General features: G+C 36.9%; 1 protein-coding gene across 2 annotated transcripts in view; it reads right to left on the reverse strand.

The window, feature by feature from the left end:
• Positions 1-19,423, reverse strand: part of POLA1 (DNA polymerase alpha 1, catalytic subunit) — a 206,813-nt gene that overhangs the window by 106,106 nt on the left and 81,284 nt on the right. For both annotated transcript variants that reach the window (XM_075718412.1, XM_075718403.1), the window contains exons 29-34: positions 18,455-18,660; positions 17,042-17,174; positions 15,344-15,475; positions 13,093-13,267; positions 5,504-5,685; positions 3,573-3,704 (exon numbers count right to left, since the gene is read on the reverse strand). In XM_075718412.1, coding sequence (XP_075574527.1) covers positions 3,573-3,704; positions 5,504-5,685; positions 13,093-13,267; positions 15,344-15,475; positions 17,042-17,174; positions 18,455-18,660 — 960 coding nt within the window. The remainder of the gene's footprint in view (positions 1-3,572; positions 3,705-5,503; positions 5,686-13,092; positions 13,268-15,343; positions 15,476-17,041; positions 17,175-18,454; positions 18,661-19,423) is intronic.

Consider the following 19,423-nt stretch of genomic DNA (forward strand, 5'->3'; position numbering starts at 1 on the left):
GGGTAACACTTCAAAAATGAACTAGCTAAACAAACTTCCCAGCAGCACTTGACAGAGCTACACCTATTCTTCCCCATTTCCAAAGCAGTACAGAATTAATTACCAGTTCTATGGATCTATTGTAAGTATAATAGACTAAAGAGCTATCACAGACACATTTATTGTAAAAGCACAATCCCAAGAGTGTCTAGTAGAGGGCCAAAACGATTAACACAAATGCTTTGTCAGATCAAAGATAAAACCTGCACCGCCCAATTGAGGAATGAATTAGAACAGTGGGTTATCTTTCAAATTAACCAGGGCAGTTAGTGAGGAAAATTTCATGAAAGTGTAATTCTTAGCCTTTGTGAATCCACACAGCAGGCATTCTGCCAGCTGACAAGATGATGAAATTTTCATGCTTAAAAAAGCCCTCTTCATTTCCCAATTTAGATTAGCTAGCGTTTCTCTCTCTTTTCATCTATTTGCTCTTCTGAAGCAGAATTAAAAAAAAAAAAAGCACACAACAGGATCAATCTCTCATAGAATAATGCATTTCTGAACAGAAATAAAATATTTGCATGTCATTTTTTAGATATATTTACAGTTAGGAGTAAGACTATCAAAATTGATATTGTTAATACCATTAAGAAATCCATAAATACTGGAGCAATGGTAGATATGTTTTGAAAGACAGATATAAACCATTTCAATGTTTAATGGCAAAAAATGATTGCAGAAACAGAAAATTTTATATAAAGGTGAGTAATTTACAAAAACAATGGGACTGTAGGAGGCTTACCAAATTCTATTTACATACTTACATTTGCATCTCTTTAAAGGAAAGAAGTATATCACCATTGTATTTATTTATCAGTCTCATGTGCCAAAAAGGGCAAGTAGATTTTCTACCTTTAGATTTTATGGCACTCCCTCCCACCCCTAAATTTACACAGCCACATATAAAAGCATTTCAATAGACTAAAGGAACAACATGCAATGATCTTAAACACTTTAAAAAAATCTGATTCAAAGCTCACTGAAACAAAGTAAGCTTATTCATTTCAGTGAGCTGTGGATCAGGCTGAAAGGCTCTTCATAGGGCTGTCTTCATAAAAGGTAGCTCATTATTTTAAAGGTTAAAAAAATTCAATTTCACATTTTATGTTTAGGTATTATGTGCCATTTGACCAACATATAAACAACAGTAATATCTTAAAAAAAAAAAAAAATGAAGTGACAAAGTTAGACAATATATTTGTCTATTTTAAATTGATATTTCTGCGCCTTTCAGATGGAACCAGTACAATAGCAGACTGTTAAATAAGTGTCTCGAAGTTTCATCAAATGTTTTGTTCAGACAGTTCTTTGCCATACTACTTCTGGGTGTGTCTTTATAGCTTATAGGATTATATATATCAGTGCAAACAGCCATTTGATTAATTTCAACTCCAGCTGTTATACAGTCACTACAAGTACTTGATGAAAGGAATAAACTAAAACTCACAGCATCTGATTTTCTAAGAACTAACAGGACAAAAAGTTTACTTGCCCAACTCCATGGAAAGCCCTTTTTTAAAATGAAAATTATTGTGCAATTTGGAAATTACTTTTTACAATAAAATAATCTTGCATTTCCAGAGTCTGAAAGTATTCCACAGTCAAAAAGCAGTTTTAAACCTTACTATTATTATAGCTAACTAGGTAAAAGTAAATTCTCAGTACTAAAAATATAATCTAATTTATAAAGCTTTTACTTACAAGGACAAATAAATTCCTTTTGAAGGACACTTCATTATTCTATATACCATGTAGTAAGATACTTAATAGATTTTAATACAATGTAAGCAAATTGTAATGTTCAACATTCAAACATTTCACAGTTTGGTTCACAGCTTGGTCTTAAAAAAAAAAAAGTGGAGAACAGAGTAAAATATTACACCACTTTTTGCTCTTAAGAGTAATTTTTCCTGCCCTTAAATGTATCTTCCTGCATTCATCACGTTTACTACTGCACATCTTATGCATGTTTTCTAGCATTGTATATGCCAGAAATTACTTAGCATGTGGCATTGTGTATTATCATAATGTACACATATTAAATCTAAAAAAGTTAATCAGAAGGAACTTTTATACAAAAGCAGTGTGTGTAAACATATTACTCTGACATATTATTTAATAACACATTGTATAATTTAATATAATATGTATAGTAATATCAATTGAATGATAATTTTGCAGCCATCTGGACTTTGCAATAAAGTAACATGAGATCTCACATTTTGGTAACTTCACCTGTCCAAGTCATCTACCTTTAACTTCAACGGCAAGGAACAATCTATCCCTACCTTGTGAAATACTGCCTGAATCTAAATGCTCTAAGAAAGTTTTGTGCTCCTTTTGATGCAAAGACCTTCAAAAGTATTTATACATTCAGAAGGTATTACATTTCTGGAAAAGAGCTTAGAAAACACTTACTTACAGTTGCAATAAGAACTAACATAGAAGAAAGATAACACAAAATGCACACTTAGTATTAAACTATAATGACAATTCTTAGCAGTGTAGATGCTGTCTGCTAAAGTATTTTGTACTACTAAAACACAACACGAATTAGGTAAGCCGTTCATTTACAGGCCAAATTTTCAAAAACAATTTACGTTTTTGAGTGTATCAAAGGTTATGAGCACCCAAAGCTTATGAGTGCCTGCAAAACTGAAGCTGTGCAAACAGGCAACGTTGGACAACCAAAAAAAGCAGGCAGGCAATAGGATGAGATGATCTATGAAAATGTGTCCAAAATGGCTAGCTGCCAATTTACAAAATATGATGCTTCCAGCATATTACAGATGCAAAACATATTGATATAATTTAAAAATCACGGTGGTTTTTTCCTAACCAGTCACCACTTTGGACAGTGTGAAGATGTGAATTTCAAATATTATGTGTTTTTTTTCCACAATGCCATACAAAGCCAACCACTGCCACTTTTGATTTCTTGCACTGCCCCCCAAAAAAGAGAATTATATCAAATTAATTAACTACCCATCTTTCTCCTCTTTTTTCCCCTCCCAAACATTATGAAGAAACATTCATAGTATTTCCCTTCCTATTGTCCTTAAAAGAATTTTTACAGAGCTACACTTAGTTTTCCTTTTCACAATGTAACACAATATACATCAATTTGGGTTGGAGAAAAAGAATCACATTTCAATTACATGAGAAATTGGTATCTGCATATTTGATAGGCTTCATAGATTCTCTCAAAAGCATTAAGATAATCAACTCTCTGCTTTTTTTCATCCAAAAATCTGGAAGACAGAGCTACTACATCTGTAATAATGCTGACACACACAGTTACAAAAATTTAAATACATCTGACTATCGTGACTTGAGACTGAACTGAGAAAATGAACATTCTAAATAAGTATTTGAAATCATTAATTGATTATTTTATTTTCATAAAGTTGGGTTTTCACGTTGCATGCTATTACCTTGGACTGTAAAAAAAAAAAGTAACATGACAGTCACTAAAAACTGAGCACCACTTAGAAAACTCATTTCATATGGCAGAATGTTTTCTGAATACTTACATTATAGTATTTTCTGAGGTAGCGTCTAATATCCAACAGTAATTTGTTGTTCATTTGAACCACATAGTTGAAAGGAGACTCATCACATTCAGTCTTACTGCACCTTTGCAAGCTGGGTTCAATAAACCGCCCCTGAAAACAGAAGTGTAAAAACAGCATTGTCATTACAACAGATGATGGTACCAGAAGTTGCCACAGGAGTTTAGACATAATACATATTTTTAAAAAATAATAGTCTTAAAGGGCCTCTAATATCTAGGCCTTCTTTCTTCCCATCAGTTGGCCACACCCATATAAAGACTTCTCTGACATACAGTTTTCCCATTCTCTTCTTAATGAAAGGTCTTTTGGAGAACATGCTTCTTCACCTGCCACAAAGTTAATCACTCAAAAAATGATGTTGACTAAGAAAAAATTAATCTATGGACAAACCACACTCCCTGCAAACAACACAGGTTTGTTGTTTTGTCAGGGACATCGAAGTTCTGCCCAAGCTGACTGATCAGAACATTGAAATCAACATTATAGATACCAATTATGAAATTACCAACAGGGCTGTAGAGACAAACCTTGTTAAACAAGCACAACATGATCACCTTTTATTTTCTCCAAGTGCAAAGAATAGCTTTTACAGTTTTACACCATCTCATTCCCCTTACTTTCAAAACCTTCTGAACACCTGACATGAAAATTTCAGAACCTGGAAGTGATGTGTGAACAGCTGAAACTGAGTTGGTAGAACGCTCATTAAAATAAGAACAACCTGGTAGGTTGGACAGTTACACAACTTTTAGAAAACTTTCTTTCAAGTAAAACTTAGCTGTCAGGAGCCACCTTGGCTAAACCCACAACACTAAATAATTCCAGGTGGAAGAGAGGGTTTTTTGGTTTTGTGGTTTTTTTTTTTGTTTGTTTGTTTTTTTGTTTGGGGGTTTCTTTTGTTGATTGGTGGTTTGGGTTTTTTGGGGTGGGTGGGTTGGTTTTTTTTGGGTTTTTTTTGTTTTTTTTTTTTTTTTTTTAAAGGAGTTTGACATCCACTCCTCTCCAGTTAGCCAGCCCATCTGCAAATTGTCAAGCCTACATGCAATTAACTATCTTATTTACAGCTGTAATGAACAAAAGTCAAGGATTCACAAAGTATCACTCGATTTGTGTCTTTTCCTCTTACTTGCTTCCAAAGACTGCTTTATTTTGATTCAAAAAAATGCAAAACATCTGCTGTTTGTCCAAATTAACTTAAAATAATTATTTTTAATTTAGATAAAAGATTTATTTGCTTTCAGTTTCAAGGTTTTCACTACTCTGAAGCTCGCTAATTTGCCAATGACTAATACATACATAACATCGCTGTAGAGTTAAATATTTGGCCCTATTTCAAGTTGTGATCCAAGGTCAGAGATACATTTTTTGGCAGAACTTCTCAACAAGAATGTACCCTTATGACTTTTTGTGTTCAATACACAAAGACAGAAGGAAAGATAACACAGAAAAACCTTACTGGCAAGAAGGGAGGTGGGATGCAGCAAGATAAACAGAAGTTTCAAAAACACTTTGTTCCAATTAATATGATTTAGGATAAGAGATTGCCATTGCTATATGAAAGTTTCATTAAATAGAGAACTGGAAGTTACTAAGGTGTTAAGATAAGGATTCCTTAAAAAGTTACAGCAACAATCATTCACGACTGTGGGCAAACAAATTAATGAAGCCAGATAATCTCACATGTGCTGCTAGACACAGCTGAAAGGCAAAAGTGGGAAAAATATTTCAGCACTCCGATCAGCAAATTTCTGTTCCAAAGCTATAAACAGCAGGACTCAAAACAATATGGTATCTTCTCCTACATGGGAATCCTGTCTGAAAAGCTGTTCTCTCTACAAGTATTTTTCTCCCTCATCGATGAACAGAAATGAAACAGAAAAAAAACTAACCGAACCATCAAAGACATTGTCATAAATATTTTCTGTTCCGCATTTGAGGCAGCAAAACTTGAATCTTTCACAATCCTTATATTTCTCCTCATCAGTGAGCTGAGCTGGGCCACCAACCAAGGCATCATTCTCCTCATCTTTATGGTAATGGCGATGGATTCTGAATTGGGAGGGATCCAGTCCTATTAAAAAGAAACAAAAATTTCAAGAGACTAAGAGGTCAACCATGCAAGTAGGCTCATTTTTCATATGCTTGGTGAAGCAGATTCAAAAGAAAGTTACAAAATGTAAATTCAGAAGTTGAAAATCTCTCCTTAGCAAAACTTCCTCTATAAAACATAAATACATTTTACAATTTTTAACCACGAATAAAGGTTCACAAAACATGAAGAAATCTTCTTACTTATCTTCTTACGCAAGACTGCTTTATAAATAAAACAAGCACACTGCATTATCATGGGAGCATGCAACAGAACATTTTGTTTCTGAGGAAACCACTCCTAACGGATGGCTTTATTGTTATTTTCTTCTTAAGTTACATTGAAAATATTTCAATAAAAATGTGCATCGTTATTAAGAAACAGTCTTTAAATCAAAATGGCACCATTAAAACTGAAAACAGAGAATAAAAACCCCATTAAAGAAACGCGGGTGCACTGCTATTACCAACTCCTTCAAGTCCGTATACAACTGCCAACTCTGATTTCAATGCAGTGGTCGATTTCATTTTGGCTCAGTGGTTAACAGCATGTAGGTTTCAATCTAATGCAGTGGTTAAAATTCAGCAGCAGCATTTAAAACGGCAGCGCTGGAGACAAAATGCTTTATTTCTGATTGCCAGAACTCAAGATTTTAAACAAATAAATACACAAAAGAGACCCTAAAAATACTGATTCAACCACAAATAAGTAAATAAGCAAGCAAGCACGAAGTTCACTGCCCTAGGAACAAGACTGCCAAAGTAAACTTAATAAAAATCCACAGGTTTTGTCATCCTTTGTCATGTGCAACCTTTTAAAAGTCCATGTATCCCATTTACAGGTTCTTTTGTTAACTCTAGCAAATAGCACATGCTTGGGGAAAAAAAAAATTAATCGAATGAGCAAGTAGAAGAAAACGTTCAGAAAACTATGGCTTACTTTATTCTTAAGAAGAAAAGATCAAAGAGAAGCACTTTAAAAATATTTTTAACAGAGACTAATTAAGCCAAGTAACAGATTACCATGTATTAACCCATATCTTGTGTAAATTTCAGCAACAACTGTAATAATTACTATAGAAAGAGCAAGAAAGATTACAAATAGAAACTGAAGCTAGATTTTACAGTTGTTCTTAACCTTACTATACAGTACTGGGAGATGTAAAGACAATGCTTGGGAACAATATTCAGTTCAACTAGACAAATATTACTGCACATACAAAACAGCTGTCTTATGCAGCTATAGATTGTCTTTACATAAAAGATTTGGTATGTGTGACTTTACTATCGCTATTCTGAATTTCTATTTTGCAATCATAAAACAAATTCAAGGAGAAGGAAAAATTCCATTGCCAAGTAAGTTTATTTGGTTCTTGATACAATAGGGGTTCCACTAAAATTTAATCAATCTTCCCAATTTTAATTTTATCAAAAGAAACAAATCTCAATGCATAAAGGTAACAATTCACCTCCAAGAGGTTCTTAAACTTTTAATACAGTTCTCTACTATTCATTAAAAGGAAGAGCAAACAAAGCAAAAAACATTGCTAATAGCTTGTTTTACACTCTAATACATATGGTACTCCCCCCAAAAGACTGCGGGGTTTGGGGTTTTTTTTTTCTTTCCTTTTTTTTTTTTTTTTAAAGGGTTGGTAATATATTTGTTGTTTTAGAAAACAAAGAGTATGTTTTACAACACACAGGTAGTAGATAAAAGGTTTAGAAAGTGGATTTGAGTTTAGTATTAAGATTTTGCAAAAAAAATCAACTAAGTATGCAGTGGGTTGGATCTAAGATAGTAATGGCGAATACAAACAAAAGTTCTCAATTTACTTTGAGTTCAGAAGTGGAATGAAAACACATCATTGCAACTTTCTGATACAGATGCCATCAAAAGTTCAGCTAGGAATCTATCTTTGGTTGTTTCCCAAAAGGCAAATATAAAGCAAAGTAGTTCACTAAATAAAAGGTAAAAGGAAATAAATTCTGGTCTTCAGACAACTGCAGTTTTCCAATATTCAGTCAAAACCAGTGACAGCAAATAAGCATCTGGACATTTGGTAATAATTTAACAGGGAAAGAAAAAAAAGTTATTCGCTGGAAGAATTTAAATCACACCTATCTCTGAACTTTCTTAGCTATTTTGCCTGGAGAAAACAACAGGAAAAATATTGCAATGATTCAAGTGTACATCTAACTTTTGGTGTGCAAACAACCTCAGGGAAATCAAAGGGACTACAAATCAGGCTTTTAAAGAACGTGCCTACCTTAATTATCTTGTGGAACTGGGACCTATTTTATCTATTATCTCCTTTCAGGAACAGTTAGTTGGTTCAATTAATCCATTTCAGCGCACTAACTGGTATCCTCTCGGACCAGGTCACACCGGTCATACTACTCTACTTGGTAAACAAAACAGGGACTATTTGACTGGGGGGGGGGGGGGGGGGGGATATCTGGTTTTGGTAATTTTTAAATGAATAGGATGAGACTAAGCAGTGCACTTCTCTGAACTCTTTTTTTTTTTTTTTTTCCCCATGACATCAAGAAAAATCAAAGGGACTTCGACTTACTCTGACATGAAAATCTTCAGGGCTATCATGAAATTACCTGCACCACAGGTAAGCTTTCCAACCTCACTAAGAACTGCAAGGCTGCATGCATGACAAAGAAATGTAACATTAAAAATACGCTGATGAACCCAGCGTGCCAAAAGTAAATAACAGAAGTTAAGTTCCAGGACTCGTTCCCGAATTACTTAATAGAATGATTAAAACGCTAACTAGAAAGCAAGAGCGGTCACTCAAGAAACTGAGAAAAGGTCAACTAAATGTTCCTCATGGCAGTACTTTGGAAGAACGCCGTTTCTGCAGGCGGTTCCCACACGCCCTCCCAGGCACGCTGCTCCCCGCGCCCGCAGGCTCAGGCTCCTCAGGGCGCGGAGCAGGGCGGGAGCGCCCCAGGGCCCCCGCCGCCGGGCAGACGCTTGGCAGGACGCTGGCCCGTTTCCCCGCCGACCGCCGAACAAAGCCCCAGGGCTTCTCCCTGCATTTCGTATTTCAGCCGCGGGTTCGTCGGGAAGGACGGAAAGTTTCCCCGCCCGTACCTCTCTGCCCGTTAGACATCTTGTGAGGCAGGGAAACGGCATCCGGTGCTGCCACCTCGAGGCTCCGGCCCCGCATTTCAGCCAGGGCGGCGCGGCGGGGCCGGGGCCGGGGCCGGGCCCGGGCCCGCCCGCCCTCCGAATGTAACCCCGGGCGGCCAAGGCCTCTGCCCTTCGGAAACGCCCGCTTTTTGTATTATTTTACTCAGAGAGACCCTCCTGCGCCGCAAAGCTAGCCTGCCTTCTGCACGGGGTCCTTAAAACGGCCTCCTGCGCAGCCGGAAGGCGCTTCAAGTCTCGGCTTCTAAGCAGGTCTAGGGCATCTCAAAAAAACCCTGCTAGACCACAACCAGCAAAAATCATACACTTTCGGGATTATTACTGTCTTGCCGTGAAGTTTCGTCATTACTTTAACCTTAGTTTCCATCATTCTCCTTTCGCTTCACTCCCTGATGTAAGAAAACCAATAAAAAAAGGCAGAACCTGATGTAATTGCTGCGTGCCACAAGGAGAGCACAACTGTCCTGCTTTCTGTCAGGAGACGCCGCCTGAGTAGCTGCTAAATACTACATTAAAGGCACCTATTAAATGAATCTCTAGGAAGAAGAAGAAGAAGAAGAAAAAAAGAAAAAGACAATATCTTTAAGGTGGTGGTGGGTTTCCTTGCAAGGAGCAGCTAACATGCAGACGCTGCGTGGAAGGAGGAACCGGTACTGGGGGTACTCTTAATGACAAGCCTCATCAGGACCCAGCAATGGCTCCCTAAAACTACACAGCTTGCCTGAGAAATGCCCAAATGCCACGCAATGTGCAGAGCACCAACATGCACATCCACCTGTAAGGCAGCAGCACACATCTCTTTGAGAAGACCATGACACAGTCTAGGACAGCAGTCAGCAACTTCCATAGTTTCAAGAAAGTGATGTTATGCCGTAACAGCTACAAAAATCCCAGTTAAATGACTCTGCTTCCACAATGTTTAGATACTTTGACAACACAGAAACACGATGTGATTTTTCTTTGAGACAAGGAGCAGTATTTATGTATCAACAAAAAACCCTTACTTTAAATACATTAGGAGAATTGTTCTGCCAATACTGTTCTTTTCGTTTAAAAGCTAGAGGTATCTTCAGGATGAAGTAAGGAAGGTCTCCAAGCATTTAAGAAGAACAGATTAATTGAATGATATTACTGATCAGATTGCACACTTTACTTAGTTTCAGAAACCCTGACAATCCTCATCTTGTCACTGCTTTTCCTCGAGAACGTCAAGAAAAAGAGAGTGAAAGCAGGAGTATGCCCATGAGGTTCTCGTTTTTAGGAACAATGAATTTCCATCTCTCAAAGGCTAGGCAGACCTCCTACAATGTCCAAAAAACAAAAGGCAATTTTCAGCTTGATTCCATAGTGAATAAATATGATATTTAAGGAGTCCTCTGCAATTTTTAGGTGTGGTTATTTGCTTTTGTTCTTCTGCGTCTAAAATAGCTTAAAATAACTTGCTTTGAGCACAGACAGAACAAAGAACTTTTCATCATTGTGGTATGAGCCAAGCTTCCCTAAGCAAGAGCTCAATTTTATCTACTCGGACCAATGCGGTGACATGTCAATGAAACATTCACCTTATAAAGAGATTCTGTTAAATACGAAACAGATATTTTTTCTACAAGCATTCTCCCTATACAGACACATACTCTACATAACACAATAAATCAGATCAGGTGGAGGAAGACACATACAATTAGAATGCAAGCAAGTTTTGGTCCACAGATATGACACAGATATCCTCCAGAACACCAGCTTTCTTCCTCAGAAGAGAAAAATACACTCTTTTGCCACAAGATAGGAAAAACAGCAGGATTTTGGATGTGTAATATGATGAAAATACTAAGCAAAAAAGCCCAACTTAGCAACACAGAACAGTAAACAGTTTTCATGTTTGCTTGTTTTAGCAAGCTGGGCTCAAGTATCTTGTACACTTTTGTATCTTGTAAACTATTTCTTTGAAACAAAACCACTTGACTATCCCTCCAGTACTGTTGGAAAAAAGCTGTAAGGTAACTTCAGCTTGCAGTGATTTATGTATGACTAAGTGCTGTATAGAAAGACCTAAGTAGAGCAGAAGTTTTGATAAAGACCTCACTGTACCCCCAAGCTCAATTTAAGCATTCCCAAGAAAACAAAGCTGGAGAAGGAGTAACATTTTTACAGCACAGCAAGGTCAAACTAAGCACATTTCAGATCTAAGATTGTAATAGATACATACAGGTTTTCAGACTGACAATTGTGGACTATTAATAAACTCTCAGCTGCATGATGCTATTATAGACCATAAAAGAAATTTTCATCCTGAACGTACTATAGCGCAAAAAGCAGCATAGGCATTTGCAAACAGTAGATGCTATCAAGTGGCGCACATTTCTTAAGATCTGGGCACTTAATTTAGGTGCCCGAAGGGAGACAGTCTTTTCTGAAAATCCAACCTGTTGTGCACATAAGGAACAACTCTGAATTTGAGCTTAACTCTACAAGACTAACAATCTTTGCCAAATAAAATAAGTTAGCTTCAGAAATCTTTCCTGTCTTTTACCTAAATGAAGTACAAGTTTACCACCTATTTTAAACCGCTTCACCCTAACCAAGAGTGCTTGACCTTTTCAGTCAGACATACCACATAGTCCACTCTGTCATCAAGGGAAAGTTGTATACCACGTCCCTGCCACATAAACAGAATGATTTGTATGGTCAGCCTGCATGTGTGAAGCAGGGCTGACACCTCCTCAAAGCACCAGAGCCACTGAGGACACACTGCAACATCAAATGCCTCCAAGAAATACCCTTGCAGCCTCCCAGAAAAAGCAAAATTCCTGCCCCCCCCGGACAACTTGAAATGGAGATGGAAAAAGCTGCACGTTATACAGACTGTCTCGGGAGATGAAGATCTTTCATGGCTATCACCCTCCTTGAGAAGCAACAAGACAGGAACTTGCACACATTTTAAGTGCAAACTGCAAGCTCACCATGAGCAGAACCCACTGTTAGTAAGGAAGCTACAGAGATGCAGTGTCCCAGGTGAACAGTCCCGAAGGCAACGTGCTGCCGGTTGGTTTCAAGTGACCAAATCCTGGACCTTGGCTATTACCTAAACACAAAATGCTAAGGACTAACTCTTCCTTTGAGCATTCCAAATTTCTGAACAAAATAATTTCTGCAGGTCTGAACTTCCTGTAGACATGGGCACAGCATCAAACAGGAGATTCTTAAACTGACACACTGCAACTCTCTACAAAAGTTTCCTTGTGGGAGAGGACAGTCTTGTCAAGAACTCAGCAGCCAGCAAGACTAACAACTTTTTCCATGTCCTTAAGTAACAGTTTTCAAAATAATGAACTAGATGTGAGATACAATTCACAAAATATCTGTTTATCACAGAGATCAGTCATGTCTGTTGGTGAATCACTTTTAGGGAGGAAACAACATTAAAAGAATTACACACACAGCGTTGTATTTTCACAGAAAGAGAGACCTGATAGAACTGTTAACAATTTTTCAACACCTATACTTCTTTCTAGGTAAGAAGTCTAGGGAACGGAGAAGACAGAGGCAATCAGAGTTGGGCGGAAAAATCTCTAATTCTAATTCCTTTGACATCCTCTTAAGAGGAAAAGCAACTCTAACGAGAGCAATTCCCTGTTGCTCATTTGAATAAAAACTGGTGATTCTGTGGGTCACTAGCATTAGTCACTTTTTTTTTTTTGCCACTTCATTTCTCCATATGGAACAGACAAGACTGTTACTAAGGTTTTATGTTTCTATTATCCACTAGGCCAGTTCTAGGAAAAAGTCTTCACTTACACCCTACTAAAAATTTGTATTCTTTCATTATAACTATGACTGCTTTCTCCCTGGAAAGATGCTTGAGATTCTAGGATTTCTCTCTGGAAAAATGCTAGTTCTGGATGCATGCTCCAGAACTACAACAGTAACTTAAGAAAATCTCAAAGACATGCAATAGTACTGTCATTTATGAACAGTAAATTTTTGCAACTCTGAACAAGGATTGTAAGATTAAGTTCATGTTAATGAGCACCTTCTGAAAAGTGGTATTCTGCAAAAGTCATAGAAGTACACTTACAATCCAAGCTACTTTCTATAGACTGTATAACGCAAGCTATTGCTCTTGTAAAAAGACTGATTTTGGGAAGCACTTCTGTTAAGAAACATACATTAAAACTTCTCACTTTCTCTCCTGTAATTCTTTAAATAAACTGAATTTAGAATACTTACCTAACCACGTTGCAATAAGAACAGAGTCAATTCCCTCTATGGGCTCACATATTCTAGCAACTACTGGATGTATTTGCTGTGACAAGTAGTACTGAGTATCAATAGTAAGATTCTCTTGCTTTTGCAACTGTTCTGGAGCATATGCTCGCTGGCTGGCACTGAGGTCTGATCCATCCTAAGACAGGAGACACATACGAAACAATGCGAAAAAGTAAAATCCATGTTCAGTCTACACAAAGGATTATGTTTCAAATATTACACATTATTTTAACACAAAATTGTTACACAATCACTCTCTCCTGGTTGATTTATTTTGCATCTGATACAAATCCAGCAGTAGTAAAAAAAAAAAAAAAAAAAATTGCATTGCTGATGCTGGCATCAACTAGCAAGTTCAAGAATGTAAATCCAGCTTGTATTATTGCAGCCTACACGTGCAAATCAGTAAGAGTAGACAGAGTAAACAGTCCCATCTGTCAATTCTGAAATGCACAATGAAAACGCATTGTAACCATCAGCCCAGTTAAAAATACGCGAAGGGCATGCATTTTGGATTCACTTTGTACTAAACTAGCATTATCATTTTGCACAACAAGCAAATTCTAAGTTGTGGATATCAAAACCATATCTGTTTTGCTAGAAAATTTATATTCTTCGATTCTATAAATAAACAAATAGAATGAATGGTCAGAGAATGGACCATCATTCGTTGGCATGCGGATAAATGACAGAGGCAGTAGTACCAATTTGAAAGAGCAAATTCTAAAATATTCGGAAATACCAAACAAGAAACACATGGTGACATCTCAAGCCAAGAGAGAAACACCACTCAGAGGTTAAGGTATACATTACATTCTTCTCCAACTTGAAAGAGGAAGGTAAGGAGAAAATAATTAAATTTCGGAAGGCAATAATTAAATTGAAAACAGTATTTGTAGAGGAATTAAGTATCAACTCTAAGAAGAAGGTACTCTTCTGGAAAATGTATCTCATTCAGCCTGTAAAATCATATTCCCAGTCCACAACTACACTAGGAAATTTTATTTTTAATGTGTGTCAAAAATCTTAGAGCAGAACTTAAAGTAGTATTTTAGCAAGCATTCAGTAATAGATGTAACCCTTAATGGGGATGAAGGGGGGGGGAATACCACAGCTTTTTTTTTTTTTTTTTTTTTTTTCCAAGTACACTCTCCTCTTTGCTTTTTTTACAGCAAAATAAAACTAGTGCATTAACATATGACACCTTCATTTTTCAGTTAAGATGAGCTACTGGCTTCAATAGGGTCAGTAACCACGGACTGAAAACCCATCACTAATAAAGACAGACTGCAAGCCATTGGTCCCTCCTACTCCTTTCAGACAACTTAGTATTCAGAACAAAATTAATTTAGGACTATTCAGCTCATCCAGCTGCTTTGCAAAAATAATTACAATGCAATTCCTTCAGCTCCCTTCTTTCAACAAGTACATTCTTTCTCTTGTATTGTGCCATTGCTCAGCCGTACCCATGGCCCAGCTCTCATAAGTCTTGGCAGCTTTATCATGCCAGGCTAAGAACTCTCAATTAAATAAAAACCAGTATCTTTCAGTTTTTAATGATGAAGGAGCTGAAATAGCAGTCCACTGTAGAAGTCACACTGCAAAGTCCATCAGTTGGGCATAAGAGATCCCTTGGTTCATCTAATCCAACCTACCCTTTTTTTTTTTTAAATAGTAAATCCAAAGTGGAGTATATATTTGTGAGATAATGATAAGCATTTATAGGATAAACACCTGAAAAGAGAAAGTTTCTCAAATTCCCCAGTCTATCCAACAGAGGTACCGCCAGATCCAATGACTATGAATTGAAGAGACACAGGTTGAGACTGGAAATAACAATGCCACTATTTAACTACCACCACCAATTAGCTTTCCAAGAATGACAGGTTCTTCACCACTAGAATTTTCTTCTCCTTAAAAAGACGACCGGATATTTTCCTTAAAAATACATTCGAGTTCCAAACAGAAATTAATCCAGTCCAGGGAAATTTTATCAGCTGCTATATGGAAATAGCCAGATGAGCTGAGCCTGGTCACAATGGTTCTTTCTGGCTCTATCAAACTAAATTTAGTACAGAAAACTGACCATTTTAGACTCTAGCATAATCTCACTACAAAGAAATGCCAAAACATTTTTTTCCAGGAGTTGAGTTGGTTTTCTTTGCCATCCCTCAAAACAATACCTAGTATTTAGCTATAAAGACATTTTTACCTGACAAATGATATATGACACTGTGTCTCCTGCCTTCACCTTTCGGCCTCCTTGAGAATTTATCCACATAGCAACATGCACATGTGGCAAGCTTTTTTTGTCAGGATAATCCTGCGGATCTTTTGTCAATGCCTAAGAGATCAAAGGAGGAAACAGAAACATAACTATCAGAAAAGTATTTTACTTCGGTGATGGACAACTCAGAACTTAAAAGACACGATTACATAGCAGCTATCTTCAACCATCTACTATTCGCAAGTACATTTGCAACACAAAAAAGATGAAAAAACTGTAATAAAGGTATTTTCCAGACATTAAGGTCTACGTACCAGTCCTTCATACTTTAAAAATGTTATTATTAATAAAATGAGAGGGTGCTTTTACAATTACTGCCTGAAAAAAGCATTACATTAAAAGCACAACAGTTCAAAACAGTTACAGATAAAACACAACTGTTTTAAAATTAAACTAAATTGAAGATGAAAACATTACGCAAAATACAAAAATACAGCCAGAGATTACCCTCTTACCCTGGCACCAGTTCAGATCCTAAAGTAAGTCTGAATATCAAGTAGTTAAGTGTATTTAAGAAGCTCTGTAGCAAGAAAATACACCTGGATTTAAATATTTCCGTGTATCTCATACAACAGACTCCACAATGAGTTTTTCCTTTACATAAAATAAAATGCTATGTTTAAATATTTATCATCATCCCAATTCTTAGAAACAACTTATACATTTGACTGAACAGTGAAATACATTATTTTTTTCCAAAGTAGTAAAACATAGGAACATTCATCATTTAAAGTGAAAATCATTCCATATATCTTATATTAGGATACTAAGTACTCCTGGATTTTTTTTTTTTTTAAGTCAACCATAAAAATCACTGATTTCTCAAACACTCATATGACAACCCGAACATTTCTCAGCTGATTGATTAACACAGTCTTACAGAGCAGACAGATGTCCGGCTGGCAACAGAAAGAGACTTTGGATAGAGCAAATTTGGGAAATGTCTTCTATTAGAAGCATGAGAGGGGCATGTAATAACCAATTCACTGGTGAAACGCCCCCCTAGCGGGGGAGTGGGGGGAAGGCTTTTGAAATTAAAAACCACAGGTTTCATTGAGGACTCATAAAAATAAACCAAAACCACAATGCTGTTTGCTAAAACTCCTGTAGACAAAGTGGAGTATTTTACTCCCTGCTGCAGGGAAGTCTTGAATGAGATCTCAAAACGACTATTAGCTTTCTTCTACAGAGCCTTGAAGGGAAATAAACTAACAATAGTACGCCTTTATATGGGTTTTCTAGAAAACGTAACATTCTTTTCCATTGCATTCTTCAGTTTATGTATTTTAAAACAGAAATATACAACAACAACCTAAGAGAAAACTTCTCATGAAAGCATGAGCTATCATGTCATTCTCAAAGTGGAGAATCAGTGGGTAAGACAGCAGGATGGGACGAGACACAAAGTTATTATGCTGAGGAAGCAAGTCTGGCCTCCAGCCCCACAAGATACTTTTTGTCATAGTGTAGGATCTTTGCAGTATGTTCCATGCTATTCAGTATCTAATAAAACTCCTGATATTTCACAGCATCATAAGGATTAAGAAGATTTTTATCAGCAGTCAATATATTCAGGAACAGTGAAGTTCTTCCGAGACAGAAAAGAGCCAAGACATCATTTACCTTGTTTATTTCAAACTGGTTTACTGGGATCTGGCCATTGATCACATTTTCTCCAATTTCTACAAGCCGCTTTTGAATATTTTCCACAATTATGTCTCGGGGCTGATCAGAAAGAATCTGACCAATTATATAGCTGTAAAAATAGTGTAGAAATGAAGAAAAGCTTAAGATACGCAAAGCGAAACGATTACAATAAACACAATCCTCTCTTCCCCTGGGTTACCTCTAGAAACTAAAGAGCCTGAGGATGAAGTCTGATGCAAAATTTCTATAAATTTGCCAGGATATTTCATGTTGAGTTTTATTTATTTACTTATTTTACTAAAAGCAAATTATTGTAAATAGTTCTAATGTAAAACAGTGATTTGGAATTTTTGAGTGCAACTGGTTTCTATTTTCTGCTCCCATTACATTTTGCCATTTATCATTCCATAGCAGGTATCTTAAGATGGGGGAGAAGAGAACATATCAAGTAAGCAAAGTCTTGCCTATTTCTGTAAAATGTGGTTGGAAGATCTGCCAGCTGCAGAAGAGTTAGTCACTAAAGAACACTCTCAAACATTTGTATAGCTTTAATTACTAATACATTCCTAACTTGGAAAAATTTGCGTCTATTATGATGCATCTTTTCTTAGAAAATGCAAGTCTTAAGAACAGTAAGCAAGTGTGTGGTGTATTTTTACAGATGTAAAAAAGTATTCATTTTTAGATGCATTTGGACCACAATTTAAGTTAAGTTTTCAAGAGGCGGTATGCAATGTAAGTTGAGTCAGCCCCCAGATGACCACCTCTCCACCCACTCCAATTTTTTCTACAGTGCTGAATTTATTATTTTTATTGAATTTGAGTATGAAAATGCCCTGTGCAATGACAATTAATAAATCATCAATCCAGTATCCATCATAATGTATCAGAAGAGTCTCATTTGAAAAATGGAAGAGAAACAGTCTTGGGGGAAAGGATCATCTCCTCAGGCTGCACCCAGTTCTCTTCCAGCTTTATTAGAGGATGCTGAAAGAGCTGACCACCCGCTTCTTTAACCATCTTTGAAGAAAAATCTGACCTAAAACCTATGACTCCAGATGCTGATAGCACCTACCATTTTCACGAGATTTCAGCTGTAGTTTATCACGCTGCATATACAAAATTGTGACAACTCAAATGCACAGCTTCCATAAAAGATGCAAAACCAGGTAGTGACATCAGAGACGTTTGGACTTGCACAAGTACAGTCTGTTACCAATGCCAAAATGTAACGTTTACCATCTCCTACAAAAATCAGCTGAGATGCTCTAACAGTGATGTTAGTTACCAATCTGCACTGTTCCGGAAACAACCACACGGTATCAAACGTTTATGAAGCATGTACTGTTTAAAACAGAGCAAAGAGGACAATGCCACAAAGAAACTCACTTTCCAGTCTCTTTTGCAAGATCACACCAGTCTCTTCGGACTATATCCAATCCTTTCAGTTCTTGTTTAGTTACGTATTTCCCATCTCCTGTTGGTTCCACAGTCAGAGCAGCATATTTCTTCTTCTTTAACAGTAGCAAGGACTTAAAGACTCCATCAATATCGATTTCCAACAATTTATAGAGCTTGTTCACTTCACTTTTGATCTGCAAATGCACCAACATTAAAACCAAATGCAACACCTTAGTAACTACGAAAAAATTTAACTTCCATCTTGAAGCGTATCATTCTTAAGTTTCAAAACAAGTAACATTACACACTGTGTGTTTGCATACACATTTTAAAGACTCATCAGATATCATTAACCATGAAATTAAGTACACAGTACTAACTATGAGCTACTATTAAAATTAAGGCTCACCCATGGGCTTCTTCAGGATTCACGGCTTGGTAGATCTAACTCCCTAACAAAATTAAACAGGGCAGACAAGCATGGGACTGAATGTGACCTTGCAGATAACTGACTCCAGCCTGTTTTACTAGGGCAGCTACTCCATCTAGCCTCTCACATAAACTAAGCAAACAACAGATTTCAGAGTAGGGATCCACTTACTAGGAAAAGATAAGAGACAGTCACTTAGACAGAATATGGAAATTGCTTTATAAAAAAGGTGCCTTGCAAAGTCGCTTCCCCCGCTCCCCCTCCCCCTCCCAAACCAGGGAGGAGAGGGAGAACTATGACTGCAGACCAGAGCTCTGTGTGTGTATGTTCAGGAAAAATATGCACAAATGGGTGCCATTGTTCTACACACAGGCTGCGTCTTACCCACATACAAAAGCTTGAAATTGCACTTGATACGTTGTCTTAACATAGTACCAAATATCAAGTGGCTCCACATCTCTTACCTCTATTCTAAGAGGATAGAAGTGCAACAGCTCAAAACAGTACATACCTTCAACAAGAAACTT

Source organism: Pelecanus crispus, chromosome 1 (genome assembly GCF_030463565.1).
Source record: "Pelecanus crispus isolate bPelCri1 chromosome 1, bPelCri1.pri, whole genome shotgun sequence".
Lineage (NCBI taxonomy): Eukaryota > Metazoa > Chordata > Aves > Pelecaniformes > Pelecanidae > Pelecanus > Pelecanus crispus.